This window comes from Camelus bactrianus, chromosome 11 (assembly GCF_048773025.1).
Source record: "Camelus bactrianus isolate YW-2024 breed Bactrian camel chromosome 11, ASM4877302v1, whole genome shotgun sequence".
Taxonomy (NCBI): domain Eukaryota; kingdom Metazoa; phylum Chordata; class Mammalia; order Artiodactyla; family Camelidae; genus Camelus; species Camelus bactrianus.
The window spans coordinates 54243682-54270306 of record NC_133549.1 but is presented as its reverse complement, the minus strand read 5'-3'; the positions used below and the strand labels follow the sequence as shown (position 1 = coordinate 54270306).

At 32.6% G+C, this 26625-nt stretch overlaps 1 protein-coding gene across 3 annotated transcripts in view; it reads left to right on the top strand.

Moving 5' to 3' along the window:
• The window catches only part of PCDH15 (protocadherin related 15), a 721184-nt gene that overhangs the window by 339063 nt on the left and 355496 nt on the right, over positions 1-26625 (top strand). For all 3 annotated transcript variants that reach the window (XM_074374029.1, XM_074374028.1, XM_074374030.1), the window contains exons 4-5: positions 8547-8707; positions 16634-16789. In XM_074374029.1, the coding sequence (XP_074230130.1) occupies positions 8547-8707; positions 16634-16789 (317 nt within the window). The remainder of the gene's footprint in view (positions 1-8546; positions 8708-16633; positions 16790-26625) is intronic.

Here is a 26625-nt window from a genome sequence, read left to right as displayed (position 1 = left end):
GAAAATTAAGTGACATTGACACATAAAGTATTTGAGAAGCTCTTTTAATTGCTTTGTACTTATTATAGCTTTGCTTTTTGAAAAGGCTGAGAACATATCTGGGGCCACAGCCCCAAGAGCAGCAAAAAAACAAGAGGAAGCAATGCATTTGCCTGATTGTATTCATGTATTTATATCACAGTTGTTCTTCTGGATACTTCTTATTTTTTAAAATACTATATAATAGCATAAATGAAGATGGAGATACAAGGAGAAAATAAAGATGAAGCTAAAATATAGAAGTACATGAGGCTAAAAAATGCACGTTGTGATAAAACAGTCACCCCTCAGTGATGAGATATGTTTCTATGAGTAAGTTTTCTGATAGCTAGTCAAAAAATATGTATTTTCAGCCACAAATTTCAGTATGTCTGTAAGTTTAATATAAATCTATTAAGAGAATTAGAGTTACTAATGGATAATGCAGAAGTTAATCTGGGGTGGGGGAAACTTGCTGGAGGAAATGAGAAAATATAAGTGATATGTTGTATATGGTCCATGAGGTCATTAAATAGAGTCGTTAGAAAAGGCTTCATTGAGAAAGTGATATTGGAGTACAAAGCAGAAGGTGGCAAAGGAGCAGGTCTTCTGTCTTTCTGGGAAAGGAGATTCTAGGTAGAAGACACAAGGCAAGGGTACTGAGTTCACAGTGTGCTTGGTGTGTTGGAGAAATAGCTTGTAGGCTAGTGGCTAAAAGGACAAAATCAAGCCAGATATTTAGAATTATGTAAGGATTTGACTTTTATTTTCAAGGAAATTGGGAACCACTAGAGAGTTTTGAGCTGACTTATTTTTAGAAGGGTAACCGTCTGGCTATTGTGTTGAAAATGGGCTGAGGCAGAGCAAGATCTGAAACACGAAGATCATTTAGGACTTTATTGCAATACTCTAGCCAAGAGATAATGTTGGCACAGACCAAGTTGATAACAATAAAGGTAGTGAAGAAAAGAGGTCAGCTCTGGATATATTCTGTATGTAATAGTATTTTCTCAAAACTTGGATGTGGGACATGAGAAATGGTGAGTCTACAATAACTAAAAAAATTCTTCCTGGAAAAATTGTTAAGATGGAGTTTCCTGTATCTGATGTGAGAAAAACAACATGAGGAACAAGCATAGAAGTATGTGGGAAGATTCAGGGCTCATTTTGATCAGATCTCAGTTTGGTTTGCTTATTGGATGTATGAGTGGAGATGTGGAGGATGCAGTTAGAATGTGTGTTTTTGGTCCAGAAAGAGGGAAAAGAGATCAGGACTGGAGATTTAAATCTGGAAGTCATGAGTCAAGAGTGTAAATGGGACTGAATAAGACAATCAAAGAAAAAAAAGAAGATATACAAAGAATAAAGTCATGGCAACAGGGATGAATGAGCAGGGGAGGGAAGGAGGGAGCAAACAAGGATTTAGAAGTAAGTCAGAAGAGTACAGTGTTCTGAAAGTTAAGTGGAAAGAGGTACAGAGAGGAGAGCAATTAACCATGTGAAATGTTGCTGGTGAATTAAGTAAGTTGAAGTAAGAGACTTGACTACTGAATTTAAGAACATGGAGGCTCTTTGTAACCTATACAAGAAGTTCTTGCTTTTTTACAACATAGATCTTTTGGCTTTAGGGCTGCATTAGCTTTCTATTGCTGCATAACAATATTGAAATAAACAGTGTTTTACAACAACCCACATTTACCATTTCATAGTTTCTTTGGGCCAGGAGTCCATGCACATCATAGCCAGATCCTCTACTTATGGTCTCATAAGATTGTAATCAAGGTGTTGTCAGAGCTACAGTCTTAGCTAAGACTTGACTAGGGAAGCATCTGCTTCCAAGACCACCTAGGCTTGGTGAAGTCCCCTTCCTTGTGGTTGTAGGACTGAAGTCTCCTGTGTCTGGTTGCCTGCCACCTGACTACCCTCGTTCCTAAATGCTGCCATTAGTTCCTTGCCACGAGGTCCTCCCAACATGTCTAATGGCTTTGCCAAAGCCAACAAGGGAAAGAGAGAGAAAGAAACTCCTCAAGATAGTTGCTAGAATCTCACGTAATGTAACCACATAATGTACATGTAAATATAACTTCCCATTACCTTTGCCATATTCTTCTGGTTAGAAGCAAGTCACGGGTCCCACCCACACTTAGGGGAAGGGAATCACATAAAACCAAGAGACAGACATCTTTGGGGCAGGGTAGCTTAAGAGTGCCTGCCATGGGGCCATTTCAGCTTCTCAATGCTCAGGCTCCAGCTTCTTTGTTCAGAATTTTTCTCTCTGCCACGGTGGAAAGGAGGTACCATGGTTGTCCCAAGGGACTCTAGGTTAGTATGTTCACTTCTTAAACTGATACCCCAAGTCTGACCTGAAGTTTTATTGTGCTATCCTTAATGTCAATGATCTATTCTCTTTTATGAAATGTTAACTATAAGGTCAGAAACTATATCTATATCTATACTTATAGCTATAATTTGGGAAAATTATTTCTAGGGTCAGGTTGTTGCTAATTACATTGTACTGTTCTCTTATATCTTACTTTAGAGTTGTTTCCATTTTAACCCTTTAAATTTTGCTGAAAAATTATAGGGCATGAAATTCCAAATAATAAATTTACACATCAGCAGGATTTTTGTGTGAGTTTTCCATGAACTCCAAACAAAATTAATGAGGTTTTTATAATTTTATGTTTAAATTTAAGTGTTTGTATAATTCCAAGGTGATAGCAAGATGTAAAGAAAGGAGATCTAAACTGTAAAGTAGTAAACTTGGGTTTTGGTCTCAGATATGTGTTTGTTACACCACCTTGATCAGATTATTTCAGTGCTTGGGATAGGGAAATTTGGTGATACCAGAGGATTGGCTTCATCTTCTGTGTGTGTGTGTGTGTGTGTGTATGTATGATGTATATATATATATGATACATATATGAGATTGTAGGTTCTCTTCTAGTTCTAAAATTCTATGATCCTATTTTTAGTTAATAAATGACACAAAAACAAAATAAACATGTCTTCTATATGAAATGCATAATATATATACATTTTTAATACTTTATTTACACCAGAATACAAATACTAGCAATCGTCTTAATGTCAAGGTAATTAGATCAATTTCTAAGAGAAAAGCTCAGAACAGAAGGGAAAAAAAACCTTTATTCTTAAAGTTTTGTACTTGTATGTCTGTGTAATACTTGGCATATCACCTATTATACGTCATTAAGTAAAATATAAGTAAATAAAAGATATTATTACTTAACATGAATGAAGTACACTTGGACAAAGCTGCCCATTTTGTAATGGTTTGTTCTTTTGAGGTAAATAAAATATAAATTGTAAAGACTAACTTAGTTTTGCAAAGCAGTGTGCTTTTAATTTTTGCAAACTTTAATCACTGTTGACTCGATTGTTATAATTTTCCATCTTTAGCAAATATTGCATGTGGTTAATATACCCCTAACATTCAAACACATTCCAGTAAAGATTGGTATTTTCTTTGTGAAGTTGCTTGACACACGTATTTCCTTCTCTGTAAGATTTTACCAAGTAGTTATCTAGATATGATACGAACAGATGCTTAGCTGAAAATATATAGTTTATAATATAATTATAAAGCAAGAAATGTGAAAAATCAAATTGGAAAAAATACTTCCAGGAATGTCCAGGAAAGTTCTGACAAGAGGATTTGAGCGTGAGAAGAGTTATGTTTAACCTGATAATCTTGGAATCCAGATTTTACTCAATAAACAGCTGTACAATGGCCATGCTTACTATTTAACCTCACTGAAAAACTACTTATTAGCTACAATTTCACTTTTTCAAAATTTTGTTTTAATTAAATACTGTACATTTTGTAGCTTTGTTTATGTTTTCATTTCCATGCAAGAAAAGGCAGTGGCTGCTTCTAGTGATATCATATAGGTAAACATTTTTCCAGTTGACTTAAATTGGGGAAAGATTGTTGCAAGAGATTTTATGCAATTCATACTGATTATACACCTTTGCATAATTAATTGTTTTACAGCAACAAGTAGTGGGTTCTGTGCACAGAGTGATTTTCTTATTTTAATGTTTGGAATGAACCCAAACAGTCAATTACTCTCTCTCCCTGGAGAACTTACTCTTTCAGCTTCAATGAATTAGGTTAATTAGAAAGGCAATGGACCCCTCTCCCCATTGCCACCTCCACAGCATTTTTAGAGAGTAACTCACTTGTGTTTAAGTTGCCTATTTAAAGAAGCAAATAAAATTTTCAGGAACATGAAATATCCATTATGATCTTCCTTCCTTCCTTCCTTTCTTCCTTCCTTCCTACCTCCTTTCCTTCCTTCCTCCCTTCCTTCCTCTCTTTTTTTCTCTCTTTCTTTCTTATCTATCTATCTACCTACCTACACCTAGTTCGTATAATATGCGTGCACATGTATGTGTGTGGTGCGTTTAGTCCCTAAGAGAACCAAACATGTGCTGAGGATGAGTACAAAGTGTTCAGTCTAAAGATTGCTACTAGCATGAATTTGTTGAATAAGATCCTTTCCTTGTTATCAAATCTAACTTTAGTTTCTATGAGAAAAATCAAAATTGTCTGAAGTTAGAAAGTGTAAAGAGTGGGTCACTGCCTAGTGATAGCAGGCCTGGATGGCTGGCCTATCCATCCCTGGGTGGCTTGCCACTGGAGACAGGGGTTATCTTTACAGTTTTATTTAGAGCAAGCATTCTCTCCCTACCGTCTAACTTCCTAGAGTCAATATTTTGGATTCAACTCCTTTGAGTCCATATTAATTCTTCAGACTACTTGCCACACCTACCCCAGCTTTGTGACATGAACAGTAGACTTGGTTTGTAAAAACTTCTGGAACATAAAATAAGTCATTTTGCTTTAGCTTCAAATGCTTTCCGTTCTAAAATGATGTTAATCACATGAACAACAATAACCATAATTCACAAATTTCAAGTCCTAATTCTGTACCAGGGGATACAGTCAGTACTTGACATGCATTATCTCATTTAATCATCAGAACAACCCAACAGGCTCTTGTTTGATGCAAATTATCTTATACACATTGGTAAGAAGGGGAATGAAGTTAGGATGAGGCAATGTTACTGATTTTGCAAGTTATATTACAGTATATTTATATTATAAAATAGCCTGTGCAAGTTTTTTGCATAGTGAAAAATAAATAGCTGTGTAAGAGGATCTTAAGGAACAAGGCTGAAAGTCTACTGCGGCACCTTTATTTAATCAAGCAGAGTCTACATTAGTGGTTATGATTGACAGTATGTTAACCAGAGAAGCTGTGGGTACAGATAAAGGAGCTGTGAAGTTATTTTTCTGAGTTAAAACAAGAGATTAATGAAGAAAGCTGAATGCTGGATTAGGTTTCCAATCCTGATGAAAAAAGTCTGTATTTAGCAGTAATTGACTCTGAATACCTACTGCCTGAAGGAACAAGCATTAATCCCAATATTTAAGACTGTCAAAGATTGGCTGACTATGATGCTTAGAGAAATATCATTAAATATTTAAGTGTGCTAATATTTTTTATTGTGATTATGATCATTTTCATTTTTGTTAGTGCTTTGGGTACAAGAACACAAGTTTTTTTTTCAGGTGCATACATATGGTGTTATAATAAAAAAATATCTCTTCTATTGTGGTACTGATTTTTTATTTTGTAGAAGAGGGCAATTGAAGGTGAATGGAGTTAAGTAATCCATCCACATTCACATGGCTAGTAAATGGTGGATCCAGGACTGGATTCTAAGTCTGTCAATTCCAGGGACAGCTCTCTTCTCTCCTATGATATGAATATCACACTAAGTTTACTTCCTTTTTCCCAATTGCAACCATTTTTTATTGTGAAGCAAGAAAATTTTCATGGGAGAGGAATCCCATCTTGGGTACCACCAATTCTGCAAGACTCTTCAGGGTTAACACTTGCTGATAATTTGACCTCTTTATTTTCATGGACTGTATCTCTTCACCTTTATTAATATGGCTTGTTCGGGTATACTTCCTGATAATAATAGAGCCACCCAGCTTTCTTACTAGTGTTGCATCGTGTATCCTATTATTGTTTTTTTACTATAGCTGTGTCTTTAGCCTTAAAATGAAGTCAAGGATGGGAACGGATTTAAACATCACATGCAAGAGTTAAACAAAATCTTTTACCAGATACAGGGGAATCTTGTAAAACAAGAGGGGAGGCAAAGGGAACACACTCTCCCAATATACCCAGATGTTCTGCTGGGCAGATGCTTACCAGCATTCTCTCAGAACACCAGCTGCTCAGATCTGCAAACTCTTGGACCTGTGGGAAGATACGGTCCTGCTGCTCAAAGCTAACCTCAGGTGGGGTGGCACCTGTCCTGTGGGGAGAAGGTAGAGGGCAGAGTTGTCCAGGTAATCCAGAGTGAACATCTACATTCATTTTTTTAAGAATTATGCCTTGGATCGTGTCTCCCTTCACTGTGTTCTCTTCTCCAAACTTTTGGTCTAAATTAGCATGGCATATGAAAATCTTGAGAAATTTTTGACAATGTGAATGGAGTAATCTAGTGAAAGAAAAGCAAAACTATTTTTCAGCACATAAGTGCTAGAAACACTTACTGATGATTTTCAGACATTGAAGAACACGGGTGAGGAGAGAGCAAAAAAAATATTTAGATCTTTTTTGTGAGAATTAAAAAAATCATTAAATAAAACATAAGTCCAGATAACGGTATTTTAGTTTCATTGCCTTAATATTGGTTAAAATAACTATTACATCTCTCTCTGATTATAGTCCATTTGCATTATAAGGAGAGCTCATTGCTCCCTTCCCTGTGTGTACCTGTGTGGTGTATACTTAGAAAGACCTGCTGTTGCTGCCTTTAGGCATTACTGAGTCAAGGCATAAACGTTAAAGTTAGTTGACCTACTTTTTATACATTTCTTTATTTTTTCCTAATCAGAAAATCAAATCCTATTTAATTTCTTAATTACATATTGAAACACAGACCAAATAATGTTTCAGAAATTACTTGTGTGAAGTTTTTGTAAATGAGTGTGCACACAGGCCTTGAATATATTTGTAGATCAGAAAATGCCATCGTTGTCTGATTTGTACTTTTGGATGTATTATCTGTAAGTTATATATTTGCTAGTTCAGTAAAAAAAAAAGGATCAGTTTCACTCATATATTTACATATAGGTGTAGTAGTAAGTGAAAAAGTAGAAGTAATTTGCCATTTAGAAAAGTATGTGTGTGAGTGTGTATATTTAAACATTTATTTAGACACATTGTTACAAAAGAAGAATGGTTCCTTTTAACATCCCTAGTGAGATAAAACTATTAGTAATAACATGATGAAGAAATATTATAGGTGATGATAATGATGATGATGATTATTAACTTGTTAAGAAAAGTCTTTTAAAGAGACTCCCCCTCCCACCCTTATTTTAACTATGCAATGATGTAGCATTTAGGTCAATTTTGTGCCTTAAGAAAATGCAACGGATACACTTTATATTATTTTTCAAGTTAGGTTCATATTTATAGATTATATATTCTAAATGCTATCCCAAGGCAATGAGTTCTCTAGACATACGCTATTTATTCTAATATCCTTAGGAGAGTATATTTTTATTTGCATTGCCACATCTCCTCTTTATGCCATAAGTTTAATAAAATGGATCAGCTAAAAATGATTGCCCTAAGCTATAGTGCATTATTGTTTGCCAAAGCAAGGATCGTTACAGTATGGGGGGAAAATGGGATTTGAATTGCATCAGTGATGTTTGCGTTCAACTTATAAAATGCATAGAATCTTTAACAGAATAAGATTAGAGGTGTACTATTTTTTCAACTCTTATTCAACAAGTTTCTACATATCAGCCCACTGAAAAAATAAGAAAGCAAGCATTGAAGTGTTGCATTAAAATAGTGTGTGTTCTAGTCGAGTACCCCAGAAATGTCTTAAAGAAGAATGGCTTCTATTGTATATCTGTGCACTAGTCTTGTCTTTCACATTAAGATTTATGTTTTATGGATTGGCTCTAAGATAAAAGAGAAAGAAGCAGTTCTCACCATGGGAGTCTCTGCTACTTCTTTCTCTCTTCCTTTTTCTTCCTTTCTCTTATTTTCAGGATATCTCTTTTCATTTCAGAAGTCTTACTGAGCGAATTGAAGTATCAGTTTCTGTTATTATAGGCTTTTCCTTTTGTTCAGGTTAAAATTCAGTGATAACTCCTGTGAGAAGTGATAGACAGAGAGGGGAATGGATTCATGTTGTTAAAGGCAAACAAGAAACAGATGGTGAAACTTACCAAGTGTTTGAATCTCCTCCTCCCCCTCCTCTCCCAAAAATATCATTTATAAATAGCATAATGAAAGTATTTTTGAAACAGGACCTTCTCTGTATCACGCCACATACAAAGTTGAGTATTTTCTGCTTTGAAATGGATTTGCAAGCCAGCTGGAGTTTAAGCATATGATCTTTGTTAAAGAATGTGTACAAGTAGAATATATTTTTAAGTGACTTTCTTTGGTCTGCAGGTACGATTCTGGTGGATAACATGCTGATCAAGGGGACTGCCGGAGGACCAGACCCGACCATAGAGCTCTCTTTAAAGGACAATGTGGATTACTGGGTGTTGTTGGACCCTGTTAAACAGATGCTTTTCCTGAACAGCACGGGCAGAGTTCTGGACAGAGATGTTAGTATTATTTTTTCTTTGCCCCTCTTACAACTTTATTATAATTTACATCTTGCATGTGTTTGTTGCTATATCAAGTTTTTGTTATATAATTTAAATTTATTGTCTGGGTTTATCAACAAAACCTTTTTTTTTTCTTTTTTTAACTCCTTGAAAGAAGAATAAGAAAGGAAGAGGGACCATCTGTGTCTGAGAGAACCATTGTATCTCTCTTCTAACATCCTGGAAGCTTGTCAGACTTCTGAATAAGGAGAGGGTAGAGTGCTCAGAATAAAGGGTTGGTAACCTTGGGAAAGGAGGATGAGCACAGCCTGATTCATTGCGAAGTTGGAGAGTACAGCTAGACTTTGCTTGAGGACAGGAAGTTTAGTTGAACCACTAACAGGAGCGTGTTCTTGCAAGCAGTAAGCGTTGTTTGAGGGATGAGTGCGTATGTGCTTACAGAGCTTAAAAAAAAAAAAAATTAAAAGACAGTGAGCACAACTTTCCTGGCAATGCCTCAGTCCAGTTGTTCTCAGATGGCATGACCTAAGTATTTTGTTATTAAGAACAGATAAATAACCAAAGTTGAATGTGTCCTTTCTGAAAAACTTGAAAAAACAAAAACAAAACGAGTAGATTTAAGTAGTTCTCTAATGTAAATTTATTCTCACTTATTTGCATTCTGTCTTAAGTGCAAAGAAAAGTGTGTATGTGGGTGGGGGATAGGAGTGGGGGAGTATAACCAGTAATTGTTTAGAACTTAGGAAAACTCAAGGAGTACATCTAAACATGCCTGCTCTCTAATTTCTGGTTTATAAAATCCGAATGTCAGACTCTTAGCTTAGTGTACCTGAATCATCTCACTACACTGTTTGGGACTTATGACCCACTTTAAAGATGATATGGAGTGGATGGTCCCTAATCTATTTCACATCTGAAATACAGAGTCTTTAAGAGCTTTGTATGAGGTGGACAGTATAGGACACTCTCACCAGGATGGGCAGTCCTTGTACACCTGGGGAGGTCCATGATTCAGCTAACTGGGCAGTGGGGGCAGATGTGAAATGAGGACATCAGGAATGTGGTGTATGATGTTGAATGATTAGCAGATATTGAACCATCGCTGCATCCCTGAAATGAATCCCACTTGATCATGATGTGGGATCCCATTGATCCTTCTAATGTATTGTTGAATTCAGTTTGAATATTTTTGCTGAAAATTTTTGATCTGTGTTCATCAGGAATATTGACCTGTAATTTTCTTTTTTTTTATAGAGTCTGTCTGCTTTTGATATCAGGGTAAAGCTGGCCTCATTAGAATAAATTTTGAAGCATTCCCTCCTTTTCTATTTTTTGGAATAGTTTGAGAAGGATAGATATTAACTCTTTAAATATTTGGTAGAATTCCCTTGTGGAGACTTCTGGTCCTAGACTTTTGTTTTGGGGAGTTTTTTTTATTACTCATTTAATTTCATTACTAGTAATTTGTTCAGATTTTCTATTTCTTATTCAGTCTTGAAATATTGTATGTTTCTAAGAATTTATTTCTTTTAGGTTGTCTGATTTGGGGCATATATTTGTAGTATTCTCTTATGATTGTATTTCTGTGATATTGATTTTAACTTTTCCTCTTTTATTTCTAATTTTATTTATTTGGGCTCTCATTTTTTTTTTTTTTCCTTATGGATCTGGCTAAAGATCAGTTTTCTTTATCCTTTCAAAAAAAAGCAGCTCTTAGTTTCATTAATATTCCTGTTGCTCTTTAGTTTCCCTTTTATTTATTTCCACTCTGGTCTTTATTATTTTCTTTCTTCTACTAACTTTGAGTTTTCTTTTTTTCCTAATTCTTTTAGGTGTATAACTAGGTTATTTGATATTTTTCTTGTTTATTTAGGAAAACCTGTGTCACTATAAATTTCCCTCTTAGAACTCTTTTCATTGTGTCCCATAGATTTTGGAAATTTGTATCTCTATTTTCATTCCTCTCAAGGTATTTTTTAAAAATCAGGTGTGTATGTGTATATATGTGTGTATATATATATATATATGTGTGTGTATATATATATATATATATATATATATATATATATATATATATATATATGTAAAAAATTATATTTTAATGGAAATACTGGGGATTGAACCCAGTTCCTAATGTATGCTGAGCACACACTCTACCACTCCCCTCATCAGTGTATTTTTTTAAATTTCCTCTTTGAGTTCTTTGTTGACCCATTGTTTTTGTTTGTTTGTTTGGTTTTTAGTAGCATGTTGTTTAGTCTCTGCATGTTTGTGTTTTATGCAGTTTTCTTCCTATAATTGATTTTGAGTTTCATACCATTGTGGTGGGAAATATACTTGATATGATTTCAGTCATCTCAAATTTGTGGTGACTTGTTTTATGGCTAGCGTGTGATCTGTTATGGGCAATGTTTCATGCAGACTTGAAAAGAATGAAAAAAGACTTGAAAAGAAAACTCTGCTCCTTTTGGATGGAATGTTCTATTGATATCTGTTTAGTCCATGTGACATTTAAGGCCAGTGTTTTCTTATTGGTTTTCTGTCTGGATGATCTATCCATTGATATAAGTGGGGTATTAAAGTCCTCTACTATTTTTGTTTTGCTGTCAATTTATCTCTTTATGCCTATTAACATTTGCTTTGTGTATTTAGGTGCTGCTCTGTTAGATGTATACATGTTTACTAATATTATATTTTCTTATTGGGTTGACCTCTTTATCATCATATAATACTCTTCCCTGTCTTGTTCTTTCTTAGTTTTAAAGTCTATTAATTTAATTGAAAATCTATTGTCTCACTTGACCAATATTCTCTAATCACTATTGGCCGTGCAATAATGGTGATAATATCAATAATTAAAATTGTAATAGAAAAAATACAGTTCTGGCACAATCCTGTTATACTTACCTCAAAACTCTAGGCAAACTTTTAAAAGCTTTAAATACTGAGAAACTGTGTTCGTGACAATCCCAACATCTTAACTTCTCTTCTTTTAGACCCTAAATTGGTAGATGGACAGAGAGCTTTGACTCTAACCCAGGCCAATATCCATTTAACTACTAAGTTTTATACTTTTATATCACATCCACAGTATGTCTTGCATTTGTATCCATCAGACTAACTCCAGTACAAGCCCCCTTAGAGCTCATTTGACTTTGGAACAATCTCCTAGTAATTCTCTTTACTGTATTTCATGATTCAACCTGCTTTAGCTTCAGTGTTCCAAAGTACAATTCTGACCTTGTCAGTAGATGATTTTTACTTGCAAACTAGTTTCGCTGCATCTGGCTCTTGAGGTTTCCTAGATTCAAGCTGCAGCTTATCTGTCTCTTTTCCTTTTATTTAGAAACATAGAGACTCTAATCTAGAAAAACTGAACTGAGTGCTGCTCCCTCAGCATAATCTAATTTTTTCTTATCTTGCCTTCCCTGATACTCTTTTGAATCTATGCTTTGAAATTACTTTATCCATTGTCATCAGTTGAATGTTGTCTACTGCCAAGACATGTCTTAAATTTCTACTTTCTACATAAAATGTTCCCAATAGTAATACTGGTATGTAAATCCTACTCTAAACTTGAAAATCTTCAAAACTCTTTTTTGACTTGCATTATAGCTATTTATATTCCTCTCATATCAATTTTACAGGACTTGTTTAATACACAAGGACTATGTCATATTAATCCCAACCCACACTGAACTTTGCATATAGTAAGTACAATTAAATAAACTTAATGTCCTTGATAACTGATTGTGAAAAATCTACAACTTTCTAAATATTATATATTTCTATTCATATTTTAAAATTAATTATTTCTTCTTTAGGCAACTTCTGTAAACATACCATTTACTGTGAAAGTTTAATTTATGAAGGACATATAACTCTGGCCAGTCATTTCAATTAACTTTCTTTCATTATTTAGAAAGCATTTCTACAACAAATTGAGGCGTGTTTTTTTTTTTTTTAAACTGTCTTACATTTTATTTTTGAAATAATGAATGTGTATAGGAAGAAAAATCATGATAAAAACACCTTTCATTCCTGTAAGGAATGAATAAACTTTGCCTTTGCTTTATGAAAAATAATATCTATTCTTACTCAGGTTTGCTAAAAATTTATTTTCCCACTAAATTACTAAGCAATCCAAATAATGTGGTTTCTAGAAAAGACTCAGTTCCCCTTAGACTTTGGATGTATGATATGATCAACACTGTTCACATCAATAAATTCTATATAAAAACTTCACTTTGCATGTTGCATCTTCGGTGATTGAAAAACTTACAACAAAATTTTTTGCTTTTGTCTTTTTTTCAAATTACAAAATTCGTACATATTTATTGGAAAAACTTATTCCCTTACTTTTTACTGTTAACCTATTTTTCAAAGATAACTTCCATCACTGATGGTACATATCATTCCTGAAACTTATCTATGTGTGTTAAAATGTGTTCAAACATATACACCAACATATGAATATGCATTCAGAGTACTATGCTAAATATTTGTTTTTATTTTGGAAAATAGTTTACATGTATTGGGATATATGAATGGTAGTTGTCCTAAATAATTACCCCTAGACAATTTATGTATAGTTTTTTTTTTCTGTTTTGTTTTATGAATGAAGCAATTTAAGAGAATTGCAGAAAATAGAATTGTCATGACTTATTTTTGCCACTGGTTATTAAAGGTAAACCAAAATTTCCCTAACACATTCCTAAGCATTTTGGAATCCCTAAACTCTCACTAACAGACTTGATGGAACTGTACTTGGTATATTTATGACCTTCTTATATAGCAGAATAGAATCTGTTGTAATGTGAGATTACAATGTGTGTTATATATTAGCCACAGGGAATTCTTGCTTTCATCATGATTCATTATGGTTGGAATTTATTGTAAGCTAAATTCTATCCTTGGTACTAACAGTTGGATAGGGAACTAAAGCTGACAGTGACAAGAGTTCCAGGTGACCTGGTTATATCTAATTTATGGGCACTTAGCAGGACTAAGTGGGGGCTCAGTGCACAGTACATTTGATCCTCTACTTGCGGAGGCTGTAACCTTTATATCCCAATGCTAGCACTCAATATAGAATTAGAAGTTGAGATACAGTGGTTTTATAGGTCTCTTTTGCAATATTTATAAGATAAATAACTTTAGAAGAACATAAATTGTCACCTGATTGTCTTCCAGAAGGTGTGCCAAGAGCTAATAGTACAGGTATTTATTCCATTTTTTACTTTATAATTGAAATATGCAGGACTTTCCCTTAAAAAATCTATTAAAGCAAAAACTTTAAAACTGGTGGTAAAGATGGAGGGCATCTAATTCAAATTCTTTCCAGAAAACTTCTAAGACCTAGTCTTTTTAAATGATCTTTTAGCCCCAAACTGGCAGAATTTCAGGGATGGGGCTTGATTTTATAGGATAGTCCATTCTATTCTGTCCCACCGTGGATTAATAGAAAATCTCTACTTACATTGAAAACACTCTTTGTAATACTTTTCATTCATCATTCTTATTTCTCCTCTCTGAAACTACAAAGGGTAAACTAATTGATCTTTTTATAACAACCATTCAGGTGTCTGATAAATCTTGTGATTTTTAGCGTGAACATCTCCAATTTCATCACACGTTCTCAGCGTGATTAGACTTCACATCTTATTTGCCCATAAAATGGTGCCTATTACAATCCATCTATCTCTGCACCTGATATAATTAATGAATATGAAGTAGCTTGTGTTATTATTTCAGCCGCCCATTTAGTGTTGGCACATAAACTCATCTTTTACTCATCAAAATTTCACAATTATATTTTCACATTAATGTTTGTAGCCATTTGTTACTATATTTGATGAAGTTTTTTCTAATATAAGTGATTTTAAGTTATTATTATGGAATTATAGATTTTTGAAGTATTCTGACTTATTAGAATGATTTAAAACCTTGTCTTTTGTCATCAAATGTATTATACATCCTCCTGACCAGTGTAACATTCACAGATTTTACCCACATTACTTTAGTACTTTTATGTATGTCAGTGATTAAGAGTGAAATGGGGTAGATATTGGAACACAGAGCTATACAGCACTTCACTAGAGACCTTCCTCCATACATGGATAATGATGCTTCAATTTATTCTTTCCAGGTACATTTATTCAGTCAGGTACAATAAAATTAAACTACCGTTCTCTTTATTGGCTATAAAAATATCTTAAGATTAAACTATGTTTTCTTCAAGTTAGGTATAGTTTCTACAGCATTCTTCTCACTTAGAAATGTGACATTTTTCATGAACCTATCCTAGTTTCCAGTAATTGTTGCTATGTCTTTAAATTAGTTTTACTCCAAATATTTAATAATTTATTTTATAATCCAAGATTGCCAGTTTGTATTTTACAGATTCATGGGGTTTTTGTTTGTCTGTTTGTTTGTTTGCTTTTTTGGAATTTTAGCTTTTTGTAAGTAAAAAATAGTTTACATTTATTATGCATTAACATATGCCTCATAAAAGCTTATATAAAACTTACGACATTCAGTCACATTGCTGTTTATCATTACCTCCATTTTTAGAGATGAATAAACTAAGGACAGAGATTTTGCATCTAGATCATACAGTTAATAGGTTATGGAACTAGAAGCCAAGCAGTACAACTCAGGTAATACTCATCTGTCCTAGACATGGTGCTAGTTCCTGGGTAGAGAGATGGTCATGACCAAAATAACACCCAAGGCTTTGTGAAGCTTCCCATTTAGCGAAGGGAGACAAACTCAAACAAATATATAAAATGTATAGTATGCCTCGAGTTTCATGGGAAATGCAGTACGAACAATAAATAAAGAGAGGAAAAGTTAAAAGGAGAGAGCTGGCTGGAGGCTTGTTAATTTAGATGTAATGGTCAGAAGAGATCATTCTACCAAAATTATATGTAGAGAAAATTTTATAAACAAAAAATATTTTAAAAATCACAAAGAAATATTTTGTAGCATGAAGCACTTTGACTCTAGTGTCAGAGATGTAAGTGTGCATCCCACATCTGCAAGCCCTTGGCCACAGCACCTGAGTAATAAATGCCCCTTTGATGACACTCCCCTCCCCCAAGAATTTATCACGAGAAATTAGGCAAGTTAGCACGCATGTATGTGTAGAATGTTTACTGAAGTATTGTTTATAATGACAAAAGTTGACAACATAAAACATCTCATAAATTTTTACTTAGACCAACTATGCAATAGACTTATGGCATCCTGTTAAATTGCACTGTATAATTTCATTGTAGTATATGTGAAAATGTTACAGTAAATCTTCATTTACAACCATGACATAATATTCACTATGTGTATGTGTTTGTATGTGTGTGTATAACAGGTGTATATTTGGAGAGAGGAAAAGATTAGCAAATAATCATTTAACTATATAGAGTTAGTAAGTTTAATTGGGTTGTAAGTGGATTCTCTTGGTTATCTGTATTTTAATTTTATCAGATATGAAAATATAATATTTTAGCAAAAGTATAGGTGAACACAAATGTTATATAATCTCTTTACTCCATGGATATTATCATTAATGCATTTTTTATATATATAAATTAAAGGTTCATATCATTGCTTCTTTAACTTGGAAGGACAAAATTCATGGCATCCCATCAAATCTCAGCATTAATTTTGTGATTGTATTCATCATCAGTCCTCTAATTAAGAACATAATGCTATCTGAGACCCTGTATTTTGAAAATTGAACAACAGAATAATCATGATTACCTTCTCTTGTCCTTAAAATAGTGCAAATAGATCAATTTTTATAGATTACTATGATTTAAAAATGAACAAGCATAGAAAATTGTATTAACCAAGTACTTTGACAGAAATGAGACACTTCAGTTTCAATTGTTGTTTTCAAAAGATGCAATTTCTGCATTGCAGCCGCCAATGAACATACACTCCATCGTGGTGCAAGTCCAGTGCATCAACAAAAAAGTAGGCACTGTTATCTACCATGAAGTTCGAATCGTGGTAAGGGACAGGAATGACAACTCACCCACATTCAAGCATGAAAGCTACTATGCCACAGTGAACGAGGTCAGTTTTTGTGCATTTCTATTTCCTTTTTATTGATATATGTGACCGACTATATACCTCTACAATAGTAGTCTTAACTGTTCAGAAATATCAAGAAAACATTTTTTTAAAATAATGCTTTAGAAGAAGTAAGGTCTGGATGACTTCTGGTATGATTTCATGAATTCACTTTGCTATAGGAAAAACAATCTATGTATGTATAATGACCAAATTACTGGTATTTTTTAAATCATCTTGAACAATTTAATGCCTGAATCTACATACATACCTGCTTATTGAGGCTCATCAGGAGATATTCCTTTGTCAATATATTCTTAACATCAGTTTCCCTTTGATAACTCCTCACTCTGTTCAGATTAACTTCCTCATATCTTAAAAATATATCCATTTCTTCAGCTTTGCTCACACTGCTCAGTTGACTTAGAATGGAATCCTGCCTACACTGCAAGTCTCCAAGTTTTTATTTATTTTTCAGAGTTTAGCTTATGACCCGTTTCCATTTCTCATTTCTTTAATCACCCCCAAATATATACATTCATTAATCTTCAATTTCTCGAAACTCTAAACTCCTACAGCATCTGGATAAATGTCAGTTAGAGTGACACAATTTATAGAAACATCAAACATTTTACCTTAACCATGTATATGTTAAATATATATACACACACACATATGCATATATACATATATATACTGCAACTACAATGCTGCCTATAAAATAGATTTTACTCTGTGCAAGATTGCAAGATATTATCCATGCTATTTCTTCTTTTACTATGACATTCAGTTAATGCAGTTACGACTAGAATGATGTAAATGTTTTTCAAAAAAATCAGTTTAAGGGATTATTGGTGCAAAATATTGTATACTACATTAAAATTTAAAAGACAGGTATAAAGTCATTATCACAGATTTATTAAAAAAAGTTTCTAAAATTAAAGCCCTCGTTAGTCACTCTTCTCCTTCACTATGAGAAAACCAAGACCTAGAGCAGCACATGAATTGGCCACTAAGGTTTAAAATTCCTTGTTTGCAAGTAAGGCATAAGACATTGCAAGTATTTTTCTTTCTCTGGGTAATTGGAGACTCTCAATTAATTTTGGACAATTACATCATTAAGTAATTAGCCTGGTTGGTTTGAAGAACAAATTGTACAATCTAATTGTTGATCATTCTTAAGCAATTTTCAGAAGATAAATATTTTCTGGCAGTGATGTCTTTGATAACACATGCATCCCATTTCAAAAAGTTCCTTTTGCCGTAATAAAAAGTAAACGAGGGCAAGACAAGGCAGATGTAATGCTTTCTTGAGCTTGTAAAGAATTAATCTCACGATAATACAGAGGTTATATTTGTCCTTGTCTTTAATGCTGTCTTCACAGACAGCGCAGTTTTTTTTTCAGTCACTATTAATTTGTTCTTTTTTTTTAATCACTTTGAATGTCACCCTAAATGTACTTTGCTGCTGTGACATGATGTGATTTATTGGAGATAATTTATTGATACTTTCTGGAAGAATGTTTTCTTGCAGATAAATGTTTTACAGTCAGAAATAAATAGAGGAAGGAAGAGGAAAGGAAAAGAGGGAGGGAGGGTGGAAGGGAGGAAAGGAGAAATGAAGGAAAAGGGAGGAAAGGAGGAAAGGAGAGAGGGAGGGAGAGAGAAAGAATTCAAGTTTTGAGTTATTTTAAGCCTATAATCTGCAATTTAAATAGCTTTGCATTTTCTTTGCTTTACTTTGAAAATGTGCTTACTGCAATATGTTTCATAATTCCAAATAGATTACAAGCAGTACACAGTATCACTGTATTATGTAGGATGTTTTTTGTCATGTCGGGTAAGTATTATTGGAGTAATATTTTCTATTCTTTTACTCAAATTGGGACTAATTGTAATCTATTTAATTATTTCTTTGATTCAGTTTCAAAAAAGGAAAGGACTTAGTTCAGATGTTGCCTATGTTTTCTAGGAAGTTTACCTCTTCATATTTCACTAGTCCATAAGTTGTTTGGATTAGTTATGCTTTATTATTTTATAGTTTCATTTAATTCAGCTAGATTATATACTTAGGCCCAAATATCAATAATAGAAGTATATGCAGTTAAAAATAATAATACATAAAATGTATTCTCTTACTTTATTTTTTTTACTATACTTATTTTAATGATTAACTCCTATACTCTGTCCTTAAAACCTTTCGATTTTTTGATCTTTTGTGGTTTCTTAAATACTTTGCTTAAACAATTACAATAAATATTTGGCTTACTATTTTTTTGGCAATAAATACCTTAGAAGTATGAACCTCACTTTTAATAAATAATGTTGAACATTAATTACATCCTAGCTTTGGATATTAATTTAAGCATAAATTATTCTGTGCAATTAAAAGATAACATATACAAATATAAAGGAATTATACTTCTTTCCTCTTTGTTCCTACTTAACCTTCATCAATATATTTCAATAGCATTGTCTTAGGAATCTTCTCACCCTGTATACAGAGGTGGTACTATGTGGCTATTTGAGGAGGTTTAGATTCACATAATCTGTATCATTTCCAGTCATACAAAACATAAATCTTCTTCTGACTGAAGAATGCCAGATAATTGAGACCAGTTATTCTCTTGAAGATAACTAGATGAGGTAGGGAAATATAAATAAATTAACAAGCAAATGAACAAATTAATAAACAAAATAAATAAATAAATAAATAAATATATTGACTTAAAGGAAAAATCAAAAATAAAAATTTGAGGACAGTGACTAAATCTAAATGAATAGGATGCATAAAATGTGAATAATGCTTTCTTTTGAGGATATATATATCTCACATATAAAGATATATACTTACAATAATAATAGTTATAAACCATGAGATAACTGATAAATGCATTCTAATGTTCTTGCTGCCTAGAGCATGAAATAACTAATAAATAACAAACATATTAATCAAAATAAGGAAAGGGAACAAATGAAAAAGAACATAGAAAAAGTAGGACAAAATATAATCAATTTAGTAAGAGTAGATTTAAATATTCTGTTCAAAAATTACATGAAAAGTAAAGGGAAAAATGCTTCAACTGAAAGGCAGATTTTTCCAAACTAGATTAAAAATTAAAGTCAAATGTAGGCAGTTGACATTAAACACTATTAAATATAAGGATTCAGAAGTTTATATGTAACAAGATGGAAGTAGATATATCAAGTACTTAGTTTGCAGAAGCTGTTGTAGCTATGCTATTATCAGACAAAATGGAGTTGATGGCCGAAAACATTAGTAGAGAATAAATGGAACTTTCATAATGATAAAGATTCAATTTGCCAGACAGTTATAGCAATTATGAATTCAATTGCACTTAATAACATGGCCTCAGCAATAATTAAGTGGGTATTGAAAGAATTAAAGGAGAAATAGAAAAATCTATTATCATAGAGGGATATTTTAAAACCTGTGGCAGGTAGAACATTAGCCCCTCAAAGATGCCCATATCCTAATCCTTGGAAAAAGAACTTTGCAGATGTGATTAAGGTTATGAAAGTTAATCAGGAGATTATCCTGGATTTTCCTGGTAGACCCAATCTAGTCACATGAGCTCTTCAAAGGACAGATTTCTCTGGCTGAAGTCAGAGGGAGTCTGAAGAAAAAGGGGGAAATATGAAGCAGAAAGGGAGATTAAAGAGAATCAATGAGTGAGAAAGACTCAACCTGTCTTTGCTGACTTTAAAGACGAATGGAGCCATAAGCCAGGAATGCAAACACATTAGAACTGAGAAGGAACCCCAGCTAAGAACCATCTGGAAGTCAGATCCCTCAGCCCTACAAAGGCAAAAGTAATAAAGTTAGCCAATAATCTGAATGAGCTTGGAAGTGAATTTATTCCTGGAGTCTCCTAAAAGCAACCGAATCCTGCCAACCCTTTGATTTTAGTTTGCTAAGATTTGCCTTTGACTTCTAACGGATCTGTGAGATAATAAATGTATACAAATTTAAGCCATTAAATTTATAACAATTTGTTATTGTAGCAATAGAAAAATAATGCAAAACTACTCCTAGTAACTGACAAAATAGGTAGGGAAAAATAACAGAAAGGGCTTAGAAAATTTGAACAATGGAATTAGCAAAATTGACCTGGTAGATTCCATGGAGAAACACTGTACTCAGCAACTGCAGAACTCATTCTTTCAAGCACATGAAACATTTATAAGAATTTACCAAATGCTAGTCTATAAAGGAAGTGTCAATATACTCCAAATGGCTGAAATTATAGAATATATTTTCTAATCACAGTGCAGTTGAGCTTAAAATCAATTAAAAAAACAACAGAAACAAACTAGAAATTTTACAGTTATTTAGAAAAGGACATATAAGACTCTCATTATTACTAACTGGTATTATTGCATATGTAGAAACCCAACAGTATTTACATATAGATTATTACAGTTAATAAACAAGTTCAACAAGTTTGCTGGAGACAAAGTATCTTTTTGCAAGGAAAAAATTTTTTTTGAAAAAAAGAGCAACAAACAGGAGGCAAATTTAATATACGATTCCCTGATCATAGCACCTATCAAAATGGATTTTCAATTGTATCTATTTATTTTAAATTAAATTAAGATTTTAATTGAAAGAAAGTACAATCCCATGTCTTGGTAAAGATATGGAGTAACCACAACTTTCATATGTTGGTAGATGAGTAAACTGGTACTATTATTTTAGAGATCTGTTTGTAGTCTCTACAAAAGATGAACAAGTAGATACCCTATGATTTAGCAATTTTGCTCTTGTGGTACATGTGTCCACCAAAAAACATGTACAAGAAGATTCATTGATGATATTTCCATAATAGTCATAAATTGGCGACAATTCAAATGTCCAACTATGCTAGAACTGGCTTATCATTTGTTAATTGCATTTTTCTTTAATAAAGTTAAAAGTTCTGTGTTTCACTTTCCTCATGTAAAAAATGCGAATAATAATACTAGAACACTTAACTCACAGGGTTTTAATGGGTATATGTAATAAATCTTAAAATAGAAAAGAAAAAAAAAAGCCCACCAATTTTAGTGCATAACTTTACCTGTATATTTTGTAACAAATTTTAAAAGACAATATGAAATGAGTTATCCTTTTATCACTTATTTAAACCTGATATTATAAATATATATATTTGTTTGTTGTATCTGCCCTTGTTTGTTGTATCTGCCTTATTAGAATTGAATTATTAGAGCAAGCATTTTGTTTTTTTCATTGAGTAGAGTCGTGCCTCACATATTGTAGGAATTCTATAAATAGACTTCTCAGTAAATTAGAAATGGTATAATCATGAGACAGGAAAGTATTATTTAACATATATGTTCACTTTGATTTTTCCTGAGATAAAGATGAGCTAGAGAGTAGGAGTTTGTTTTGAGTTAAATTTGAGAAGAAGCTTATAGGTGGGAAAGCATTTTAAGAAATGAGTAAAAACTTTCTAGGTTATTGTGATAAATCACATAGGTTGACAAAACAGTGATGAAAACAAAAGAAACCCAGTTTTGTTTTTTTTTTATAACTTGGTAAATATGAGCTATGTGCATTGTAGTACTTCTCACATAGCTCAAGGGAAAGTTTTGTATTTATGTAAATTATAGCTCTTTTTTTTCCCAATAACTCTAGGGCGAAATTATGTATTTATTTGGATATGACTATCACACTGCTTGTGAATCTTTACCCTACTTTTCATGTCCCAGAAAAACTAAAGTCATATTGATTAACATTAATATGGTTCCCCTTTGACTAAATGTCCCTTTTTTTTCCCTCTACACGATTTTCCTACTTGCACAGTTTTATGAAGTTCAGTGCAAAGGGTCCCAAGAGAAATACAGCCAATTTAGTAAATTGTGTTTGATCAAGTTCTCTAAGTTCTTAATAAGGAAACTTTAAAGGATGTTTCAGAAATCAAAATTAAAATGCCATTTACAATTTAGGAAGATAAAGGTTAGTAGTTGAATAACCTTGGGTTTCAGGAACAATCAAGTTGTTTCTTAACCATTGACATTACAAATTTATCTCAGATTATGTCCTAACATCTTAAATGTCTGTAAACTTTAGATTTTAAATAATTTTAGTATTTATTTTTCGTACTTCTTTGAATTTTAGGCATACTCATTAGGAACTAACTTGACATCAGATTAATTTTAAATCTGTTCTTATCTAAAATATGTTTATAGATTTCTGCATAGATCTTCTTGCCAATTTAGTGGCATCACATATCCTGATCACATGTCCTGAATGGAATCAGGACAGATTCCAATAACAATGATAGATGAATTCTAACAATTATCATTTATTAAGTACATTTATTAATGTTAAGTATTTTCCATGAAACATCTTGTTTAAAATTAACTTATACCTACACACAGATTCAAATTATTTCTGTATTTCATTTTCCATGATGAGATGAGACAGAGAAACATTAATTTGCCCAAGATCTCACTGCTAATAAGTGGCAGATCTAAGTGAGAAACTGAGGCAACCTTCAAAACTGAGTGCTGATCACCAGATTGTATGTGTATATGTACTCTATAGTCATATATAGATATACAATTATTTTTTATACTGATTAAGTTGCAAATATGAAACCCCTTAAATTCTTAACATTTCATTGTGTATTTTCTAAAAGCAAGGGCACTCTTCTATATAACTATAATATAACCATCAAAATCAGTAAATTACATTAATGCAATACTAGTATATAATCTACAGACCCCAAGATTGGCTAATGTTTCCAGTAAAGTCCTTTGTAGGTCAAAGATTCAACCTAAGATCACACAATGAATTTAGTTACTTTCTAGTCTCAATCTTAGTTACTTAATATTTCCTTGACTTTAATGACCTTAATAATTTCCAGTAGTGGGGCTATTTATAGAATATTTCTCAACTTAGAATAACTTGATATTTCCTTATGATTATAGATTTTTTTTCAAGAATACCACAATAGTGATAGCATTTTCTTCATAGTACATCACAAAAGAGACTCACAACATCAGTGTGTCCTATTACTGGTAATGGTAGTTTTTATCACTGTGGTAAGACAGTGTTTACCAGGTCTTTCCTCTATATTTACTAATCTTTGTACTTAATAATTAATAAGTAATTAAAACTATTTTGTGGGGAATGACTTTAAGACTTTGTAAATATTCTGTTTCTCATCAAACCTTCACCCAACAATTTTATTAGAGATTTATGAAACATTGACTTTTTGAGAACTATTGATGAAAATGCAAATTGCTGTGGTTGAATATATTCCATCTTCTCTTTGCCCCTTGAACATTTTTTGAGTGCTTTTTCAAGCATTATGCAATACACTAGCAATAAAGATTTAATTACTAATGAAAATGTTAGCATACTGAAATGGTGAATTTGGGAATTTATGAAATATTTTGCTTGATAAGAACCAACCTGTTTTCACTAGCAATATTTATTTAATACAGTTTTTTAAAATACAAGCATGAACTAAATTGAATCTCTTAGTCTTTCTGTAGAGTATCTCAAAAGTATTTTTCCTTAAGGCTAAAAGATAACATAATTTATCTTTGATAGAATACATATTCAAATTGCATCACTTCAGATTACTGTATATCTTGAGTTCTGTTATGTGCCAAGTTATGTTTATTTCCTCCTTCACTTCCTTTTTTAAAAAACTTTATTAATAAAAAATTATAAAATTTCCGAAATATTTCATAACACTTGAGAATTAACACTTTGAAGTCTGACAGTTTGTGTTGCAATCCTTATCTGTGAAGTATTAGAGTTGTGACATCAGGCAGAAACTCTCTTAGCATATGGTTCCTTAACCTTAAAATAAGTTTAATAACAAAAAAATGTTACAAAGTTACACTGAGGTTTAAAGAGATAATGCTTTTAAAGTACTTAGTACAGATTCTAGCCATTTTTTCTTGCAAGTCAACTCTGCCTTGGAAGTACACTTTTTAGAAATACTTGTATATCTGAAAACTAAGGAAATGCAAAAAATAAATTTGTAAGCAGGCAGTAATTAGTGGAACATCACTGAGAACTTCAGCTTTCTCTCACAACAGTGAAGTGACATTTCTGAATCTATCCAATTTGAGCTTTCATTTTTTTGATGAGATTCTTAGTTTTGTGCTATTCTTTCACATTTCATAGTGAATGTATCATCTCCTTCTACTTAATACAAGTATTTTTAAACATCCATTCTTATCAGTCATTCTGCTGGTAGACCTAAATACACAAATGGTCTCCATGATCAATTATAACAGTGAGATTCCATGTATAGTTAAGACTGTTTTTTTGGGTTTTTTTTTTTTTTTTTTTTTTTTTTTTTTTTTGAGTGAAGGTAGATTTATTCAGAGAGATACATTGAAAGGCAAGAGAAAGGCCACAAAGTGTGGGGGTTGGGTGCTCAGATTAAAAGTAGGTACACATTCCATAGACACAATGCGAGCTGTCTCCGAAAAGGGAGAGAGAGAGGGGCGGCCGTTAAGACTGGTTTTTTTTACACATATTTATGTGTTCTCTACAGTTTCTAGATATAATAAGATGATTTTTTTTAGCCAGGAAAGGTTTATTTTGATTTTGAAATGGTTTCAAACTTACAGAAAAATTACAAGAATAATGCAAGTTTTTTCTTCGAGCCATTTGAGACTAAGTTACTAAAAAGAGTCCTTCTTACCCCCAAATACTTTAGTGTATATTTACTACAGATCCTCCCACATGACAAATAGCTATTGAAAATCAGGAAATGAACACTGATACATTACTATTTCTAGTCCAGCTCCATCAATTATCCATATAATGTCTTTCTTTTTTCCAGAATGCAGTTGGTATAAACATGTATTGAATTCTTTTTCTATGAAGACATTGTTCTTGCCCTCAAGGAGTTGACTGTATTATATTGGGAGTTTGCTATCTTTTTTTGTTTGTTTGTTTATAACATTATGTTTCATGTGTACAATATTCTCTTTCAACCTCTGTATACACTACAGCATGCTCACCACAAAAAGTTAGTTTCTATCCATCACTATACTACTGACCCCTTTACCCTTTTTGCCCTCTCCCTGTCCCCCTTCCCCTCTGGTAACCATGGCTCTGTTCTCTATATCTATGTGTTTGTTCTTGTTTGGTTTGTTTGTTTGTTTATTTATTGTACCATAGGTGATTTTCATACAATAAAATAAATATATGTATGTAGTTTTAGAAACATGGTCCATGGTATTGGAAACTTAGCTACTGAAGGATTATAAATCACTGGACCTTTAGAGTCATTCCCAGTCACAGAATTTCTTTCAATAGACAACACTGGCATTTAATCTACAACACACAAAAGCTTCTGAAGAAAAGAAATAAGACTAAGCCCTCATTCCTTTTACTTGTCTCTGTTTTCCTTCTCTAAGGAATTAGACACATTCTGGGAAAGAGGAGACAGGTAAGAGAGGAAAAAAGAAATGGTGATTAAGTGAAGGAAAAGAAGCACATGAAAATACATTTTCTCATTTAAGCATATAAATGAAAATCAAACTTTCACCTGTTTTAAAAGATTGTAATAGTCAACTATTCAACAACTTTCAATTTAATATGCTCTTTCACATATGCGTATATATATATACATACATATAGAGATACATACACACATATATTCAATTTAAGCTTAATTCAATCTAAGCATAATTGCTCTTCAGTTTTTAGTAGAGATGACTAGAGCTTTTCACTCTCTCTAATAATAATTCTTTCTCTATCTTGAAGATACTTATCTATATGAATTTGCCATAATAATTTATTCAGAGGAAGTGATTTTCAATATTAATTATCTTTCATG